The following is an 8,079-nucleotide window of genomic DNA, read 5'->3' as shown; positions in this document are numbered from 1 at the left end:
TAAAAATTTAAGTTTTCCCTCACTTTCTGACAATGGTCTCCAGGACAAGGGTAAATCTACCTGGGGACACAGACAGCAATAAAAACCTGAGAGGGGTACTAATCCTTCCTTATTCTTTTCAAAACTATTTCCCTTTTCTATTTCCTATTCTAGGAAGACATGTAGACATGAAGGGGTTCGATTTACTAAAGGCAAATAGACTGTGCACTTTGTAAAGTGCAGTGGCACCCCACAAGAGCAGTTGCTCTAGAGCTTAACCACTTCAGCCCCGAAAGCATTTGCCCCCTTAAAGGGGTTGTAAAGATAAAAAAAATGTAACCTATTACCACTTTCTATTACATACTGATTTATAATAATTGTATGATTTCCTCCCAAAATATTTTCTTACCAGTTAAAGGTGTATGTAAAAATCGTCCTCTGGCTATGCCACAGCGATTCTTTCCTCTCCTTCCGGGTTTGCAGTGCGCTTGCATTAAAGTGGCATCACGGCAACCACGAAACTACATTTCCCATTGTGTTTAGCGGCACCGCGCATGCGCAGTGCCCTTTTTGTATATTTCATCTAACTAGACCGAGCAACATTCTTGTTCACACGCCGCATAAATTAAGCGCCCATTCCCGCCTCCCCAGCATGCATATATTAAGTAAATGGTAATGTCTAAAATGTTCCAATGTCCACTGAATGTATTAATTTGTTTAAAAATGTTATTAATTATTTTATAGTTAATTAAAATGTCTAAGATGGTGAATTAGGAATAATTCAGATGAGTAGCTATATTTTTGGTTATTGATTTTACTGGATTATTGTTATTCAATAATTTTTATTGAGATAATTAACATGCATACCGTTTATGGAACTGCACCATTTATATGAATCAAAGGGCTAATGATATTATGTTGATAATTTATTTTTTATTATTTATTAATCAAAATTACAAGAATATTATTATTGTTTATTTAAGTAATTTTAAAACATTTTATTATTAAAAGTATACCATAAAATACTATTATTTAATGAAATAATAATTTTTTTATATATCTACATACATTAAAAAAGTATATTTATGTTAAGGATTTGTAATAAAATAATTTAAGTTTTTTACAATCTATAAATATATATATATATTAGCAGTAAATATTTTGTACATATGATAAGTGTATATAATTAATCATTAAATACATTTTACAGGAATCCCCTAAATTTGATGAAATCAATAACTCGTTATTTGAAGATGGAATTTTAATTACCTCAAGCTCAGAGGTTATTTTTATATACAATTTATTTAATTTATTAAAAATGTCATATATATCATACATGTTTAATTAATGTATAAAAAAAAATATTATATCCCTCACAATAAAATTTTTATTTATTTTTTTTTCAAAAGAACACCATTCGAAAGTGTGCATATTGAACTTTCAGATGAAGAATAAAGTTATGCATCATCTATACAGAGTGAATTGATGAGGTAAAAATTTAAATATAACTATTGAAGGCATAATGTATTTTATGTGAAGCAGCCACCACAGCCACACAATAACTATTTTAAATATTATGATACTAATTACGATAATTATGATAACAATTATGATATAGTGTTTAGGTGATGGTCGATTCTCTATGCACTGACTTGACTTGCCAAGACACCAATGCTAAAAGTGATACTAAAGCAGCCCATTTTTTTTTTTAATACAAAAAAAAAGTCTTTCTTATCTACACTTTGCAGTGTGTATTGCATAGAGTGGCCACGATCCACGACTTCTGTGGTCCCATTGCCATCTGTCTCCGCTCCTCCAAGCTTCTGATAACCCCCTCTGGTAAGCACTCTCCTAAGTGTGTTACCTTGCAGGCGTGCTTCCTAGTCCTTTATTTGGCATCTACAGAGCTCCACTATAAGACTCGGCCCCGAACACGGCCCTCTAGTTATTGTAGTTGATTGAAAGCAGCACAAGCCAATGGCTGCGCTGAGATCAATCTATGCCATGAAGAGCCGAGAAGACAGGGCCGAGATTAAGCACATTATCAACGTTGTACTTTAAAGTTATCAGCTATGTAAACCGGGTGGATGTGAGGGATGGTAATCAAGACATCTTTATTCACCTATAAAGGTGTTGTAAATCTTTGTGTGTTTTCATCTTAACCACTTCAGCCCCGGAAGAATTTACCCCTTTCCTGACCAGAGCACTTTTTGCAATTCAGCACTGCGTCGCTTTAACTGACAATTGCGTGGTCGTGCGATGTGGCTCCCAAACAAAATTGACATCCTTTTTTTTACCACAAATAGAGCTTTCTTTTGGTGGTATTTGATCACCTCTGCGGTTTTTATTGTTTGCGCTATAAACAAAAAAATAGCGACAATTTTGAAAAAAACGCATTATTTTTTACTTTTTGCTATAATAAATATCCCCCAAAAATAATTGAAAAAACATTTTTTTCCCTCGGTTTAGGCCGATACGTATTCTTCTACATATTTTTGGTAAAAAAAAAAAAAAACGCAATAAGCGATTATTGATTGGTTTGCGCAAAAGTTATAGCGTTTACAAAATAGGGGATAGTTTTATGGCATTTTTATTCATTTTTTTTTTTTTTTTTTTACTAGTAATGGCGGCAATCAGCGATTTTCATTGTGACTGCAACATTATGGCGGACACATCGGACATTTTTGACACATTTTTGGGACCATTGTCATTTATACAGCAATCAGTGCTATTAAAATGCACTGATTCCTGTGTAAATGACACTGGCAGTGAAGGGGTTAACCACTAGGGGGCGGGGAGGGGTTAAGTCAGTACTAGGGAGTGATTTCTAACTGTAGGGGGGATGGGCTAGCTGTGACACGTCACTGATCTCTGCTTCCGATGACAGGGAGCAGAGATCAGTGACAGTGTCACTAGGCAGAACGGGGAGATGCTTGTTTATATCAGCATCTCCCCGTTCGTCCTCTCCATGAGACAATCGCGGGTATCCCCGCGGACTCGATCGAGTCCGCGGGACCTGCGACCCGACTCACGGAGCTCCCGGCTGGCACGCACGCAATGGTACGCTCATTTGCCCAGCCATGCCATTCTGCCGACGTACATCGGAGTGCGCCGGTCGGGAAGTGGTTAATGCATACTATGCATTAATATGAAAAAAAATTGCACTCTCGGGCCCTACAGCCCCACGTTTTACTTATAGAAGCCACGAAACTCCTCATCTTGTTCACGCAATTGTGTTTCCCACTGCTAGAGGCGGCTCATCATTGGAGATTGATATCAGCGCAGCCATTGGCTCGCACTGCTGTCAATCACATCCAATGATGCGGCGTGGCGGGGGACAAAGTCTTACCGTCGTGGTTATAGCCGCCGGCTGTATCACGTGAGTGCGCCGGACAGCTAACCCCCTTTGGCAAAGAGCTTCCCCATGAAGGGGGTTAGCTAATGCGGGGAGGAGCGGAGACAGCCACAGAGGGCCCCATAAGACGAGGATTGTGGCTACTCTGTGCAAAATGAACCGCACAGTGTAGATAAGAATAACATGTTAGTTTTTTTATTAATTTGTTTTAAAAACCATACCCATACAACCCCTGAAAAATATGAACCTTCACAAACACTTTAACCTAGACTTTAAGACAGAAATGGATGGGCAAGGAATGGGATGAATAGATGGAGATGGGAGGAATGAGACCGAGTGATGCATGAACAAGACATGGGATGGAGGGATGGAGATGGGAGACATGAGACTGAGTGATGCATGAACAAGACATGGGATGAATAGATGGAGATGGGAGGAATGAGACCGAGTGATGCATGAACAAGACATGGGATGAATAGATGGAGATGGGAGGAATGAGACCAAGTGATGCATGAACAAGACATGGGATGAATAGATGGAGATGGGAGGAATGAGACCGAGTGATGCATGAACAAGACATGGGATGGAGGGATGGAGATGGGAGACATGAGACTGAGTGATGCATGAGCAAGACATGGGATGAATGGATGGAGATGGGAGACATGAGACCGAGCGATGCATGAACAAGACATGTGATGAATGGATGGAGATGGGAGTATTGAGACAGAGTGATGCATGAACAAGACATGGGATGGAGGGATGGACAAGAGAGATATGTGACGGATGGAAGTGTGTACAATAGATGAGAAAGAGGGATGGATGAGCATAAATTGGGATGGAGGGATAGAAAAGGGAGAAATGTGAAGCTGGGATGAATGAAAATACTAATATTACAGCTTAGACAATGTTGTGGAGGAGAGGGGGCGTTTTTGTTTGCGTTGTGTAGGAGGAGGAGACACACAATGCATGCTGGTGAATGACTACAGTAAAGGAAATGATCTGCATAGACTTTACTATGTTATATTAACAATTTAAAATGACAGTAATTTTATAGTCTACTAGGATGTTTAGTTCAACATTACCTTGTTGTTTAAAAAAAAGTTTTGAAGTTGCTATTGTTTTCTTTTCTTAAAAAGTCTAGACAAAATGACGAATAGGAATCCAAGTGTCTGAAGACTGCAAGGGTCCGGAGTCAAGACGGGGCAGTGAAGATTAGTGCAGATTAATAAGGCATGGGAGGCGGCGCTGCAGCGTCGTAGACACGCCCACTAACCCCCAGCCCCTATGTCTCTCTGATACGTAGAGAGCGTCTCCACGCAGGGCTGTAGTCCTAGGGAGGGGATGATCACTCACAGGAACAACAGCTCCTGACGGTGACAAGCTCCATGAAGACAAACAAGAAGTAAAGATTTCTAAGAAGGATTAGTGACATTTAGCAGAGAACTAGAAGGAACAGGTTAGTAAACTAGCACTGCATTAGCTTAAAGGAAGCTAGTTAACAAATAAAAAAATTACCTTTACAACCCCTTTAATGACCAGGCCATTTTTTGCGATATGGCACTGCGTTACTTTAACTGACAATTGTAGGGTCATGCGATTCTTTACCTAAACAAAATTGACTCCTTTTTTTCCCACAAATAGAGCTTTTGGTGGTATTTGATCACCTCTGCGGTTTTTATTTTTTGCGCTATAAACAAAGAGTGACAATTTTATTTTTTTTTTTACTATAATACATATCCCCCCAAAAATATAAAAAAACAAATTTATTCATCGGTTTAAAAAATTGCAATAGGCGTATATTGATTGGTTTGTGCGAGCCGCCGTATAGGTATGGCAACTCATGCAGGAGAGCGGACCTGCCACTGTGTATCTGCATCAGCAGGCCGGTAAGTGGTTAATAAATGAGCAGATGCTCTGCAGACTTCTATCATCCAATCGTGTGAAAGCAAAAATGCAATTTTTTAAATTTTCCTTGCACGTGATTGGGTATTCTTTGCAAAGTGAAGCTTTACCTCATTTACTAAGCTCTGGAGCAACTGCACTTGCAGAGTGCAATAGCACTTTGCAAAGGGCACAGTCTATTTGCCTTTAGTAAATCAACTCTGGAGTGACTTCAAAGAGGCTAACAACAAAGGATATTAAAAACATGTGAAAACAGATTTATATTTAAAACGACAATTGTTTATAATACACTGTTCTTTATTAAACAAAATGTCATTTAATAAGGGCTTATTCATATGGTCAATCAGTCCTGTGCAGCAAGCCTGAACCATTAGGTAACTTTTTTGACAGCTGTGCTGTATACAGGCAGCCCATAGAAAGTGAATAGGAGCAGATCAGCTGCTTGGACTTATCCGCACAGCTGAGTTTGACAAGTGTGCAGGGATGAGTGCATGGACCTGGATGTACAGGCTATGTATTGGGGTCTGCATACCTGTCAAACTCAGCTGTGTGAGTGAATCAATGCAGTAGATGAGCTCATATTCACTTGTGTATGAGCTGCCTGCATGCAACTCAGTGGTTAAAAAGAAGTCAACAAATAGATCTTGCTGCTGCACTGTACTGAGCGCCTCTGTATGTGCTGATAATCAACCTTTGACTAGGTGTGGCGGAAGGTGGAACACACCCTTCTAGCTTATCAGAAATAATTCACTTTCCTGATTATTCCCTTGCTTTCAGCTATGGCTTCTGAAGGTCTGAGAGAGGAGCTAAACTGTGCCATTTGCCTAGACATTTATACCGATCCCGTCATGCTGAAATGTGGCCACATCTTCTGCCACATCTGCATCGAAAATGTTCTGGATTGTCAGGAGGCTTCTGGAGAATATTCCTGTCCTGAATGCAGGCTACAGTTCAAACATCGTCCCTCGCTGGAGAAGAACAGAAAACTGTGTAACATTGTGGAACAATTCATGTCTCTCCACATTGAGCAGGATGCTTTGGTAAACAGTAAGTCACCAGCAGATGTCTCAACCGAAACTTGCACTACTCTGGAGAAAAGCAAATGCTCTGTGCATAGGAAATCCTTGGAGTTTTACTGTTTCAATGATTCCCAATGCATCTGTACAGACTGCTGCTTCAGTGGAAGACATGGAGGACACCAAGTGGACCTACTGAATGAAGCCTTTGAAATAAAACGAGAAGAAATGAAAGGTGTCCTGCAGGTCCTGACCACAAACAAAGTAGAAAGCGTGAAAAGAGTTCAAAGTCTACGTGAATCAGTGACGGAGGCACAAGAAAACGTTTCTGGCGAGACGGAGAGAGTCACCACTTTGTTCAGAGACATCAGAAGTCAGCTGGAATATCTGGAGAAGAAAGTCCTTGGTGACATCTCCTGGCATGGAGAGCAGATGCTCCATTTGGTCTCTGATTTGATCGAGCGGGTTGAAATGAAAACAGAAAAGTGTTCACAGAAGATTAACGATATAGAAATAGTGATGAAAGTCACTGACCCGCTGGCCTTCCTACAAGCAGCAGAATCCACTAAGCTTGATGAAGACCACTTTGTAGAGGATTTAAAGAAGGAAGTCAACACAAAACCTAGTTTGGTTGTAGTAGGCCTTGTTTCGGAGACATTACAAACCGGGTTAGAAAACATTATGGCTGATGCAAAGAAAATGCTTTCTTTGAAGGAACAACCAGAAAAAGCAATAGAAGCAATAGAAGCAATAGACAAGTCTACGAAACCAGCATCATTGCTTAATAGCTCTTTGGGTCAAATTTCAGATAACCTGACGCCCTACCACAGTGTTGATGTTGAGAAGAAAATCTTACAGTTCCATCACAGCCAAGCCCAAAAGCCAGATATGACTCCTGCAGCTTCTGTGGTGCAAAAGCCACATCTCATCTTCAGAAATCCATATTCTTCTTTTTCTTAGTATTCATCTTAGAAATCCATATTCTTCTCCTTTTTTTTTAGTAAGGAACAGCAAGAATGGCTTAACAAGATTCCTGATGTAACTCTCCCCGAGTGGCAAAGTTGACTGGAAAGCAAGCATACAAAAAAAGGGCCTTTTGTCTGAGGTAAGAACCCTCCAAACTGCCCACCTCACTCAGTTATGGTCTCTTTTTTTATCCCCTACAGCCAATAAAGGGATAATCTAACTGCTTTCTGGGGGCAGTCACTGACAGATTTTGCTTCAGATGCATTTATACACAGTGTCTGAGATTTTTCTGCATGCTTAAAATAGATGTTCCTCGTTTTAAATAAATGCAGTGAAAACAGAAATGAAAACAGTGGGCGCCAAATGTATTAAAGTGTTCCTACCAAGAATTGAAGAATAGTCACCAATCAGCATTGTGTTCGTTTTTGAATCTGACTTAAAATATTTCCATTTGTTTGTAAGTACACCTTGATGCATAGTTAATTGTAAATCAAGGTGGGTCATTCTCTACCTTAAATGCTAACAATACTATCTATTACACAAAGTGATGAATCATAGTACTAATGGTATTAATAAAACGTATTGAAAGCTTCCAGGAGTAAGTTGTTTGCACAGTTTCTTTTGAAAAGTAACATTCAAATTATTTGGCATACTATGTATTGTGTATGGGTTACGCTTTATAGCCTATAGTAGATCTAAACCCTAACTGGAAGATATTTAGATAAAAAAAATAGTGTATCATGATTATTTGACATGTTCTCACATTTTGCATCCTATTTCATCTTTTTTTCATCCTTTTTTCCATCTCAGCGCTGCTGATCTCCCCCAGCCCCTTTCATTTACTTCCTGTCTACACTCCAG

The 8,079-nt window shown here is 39.4% G+C and overlaps 1 protein-coding gene across 2 annotated transcripts; it reads left to right on the top strand.

The window, feature by feature from the left end:
- The first annotated feature begins 1,444 nt into the window (after positions 1-1,444).
- Positions 1,445-7,816, top strand: LOC141132862 (E3 ubiquitin-protein ligase TRIM62-like). Of its 2 annotated transcripts, none has more exons than XM_073621783.1 (2): positions 1,445-1,469; positions 6,014-7,816. In XM_073621783.1, exon 2 carries the CDS (start codon positions 6,016-6,018, stop codon positions 7,210-7,212), a length of 1,197 nt encoding a protein of 398 aa, XP_073477884.1. In that variant the 5' UTR covers positions 1,445-1,469; positions 6,014-6,015; the 3' UTR covers positions 7,213-7,816. The 2 variants fall into 2 exon arrangements, with proteins under 2 accessions (XP_073477884.1, XP_073477883.1); XM_073621782.1 differs by lacking the exon at positions 1,445-1,469 and adding an exon at positions 4,618-4,790.
- The last annotated feature ends 263 nt before the right edge of the window (positions 7,817-8,079 follow it).

The sequence above is a fragment of the Aquarana catesbeiana genome, linkage group LG03 (genome assembly GCF_042186555.1).
Source record: "Aquarana catesbeiana isolate 2022-GZ linkage group LG03, ASM4218655v1, whole genome shotgun sequence".
Taxonomy (NCBI): Eukaryota; Metazoa; Chordata; class Amphibia; order Anura; family Ranidae; genus Aquarana; species Aquarana catesbeiana.
This window is presented reverse-complemented; position numbering and strand designations above follow the sequence as displayed.

Excerpts from the sequence above, each read along its gene's own strand:
- LOC141132862 (XM_073621783.1), top strand. The coding sequence starts at position 6,016 with ATGGCTTCTGAAGGTCTGAGAGAGGAGCTAAACTGTGCCATTTGCCTA.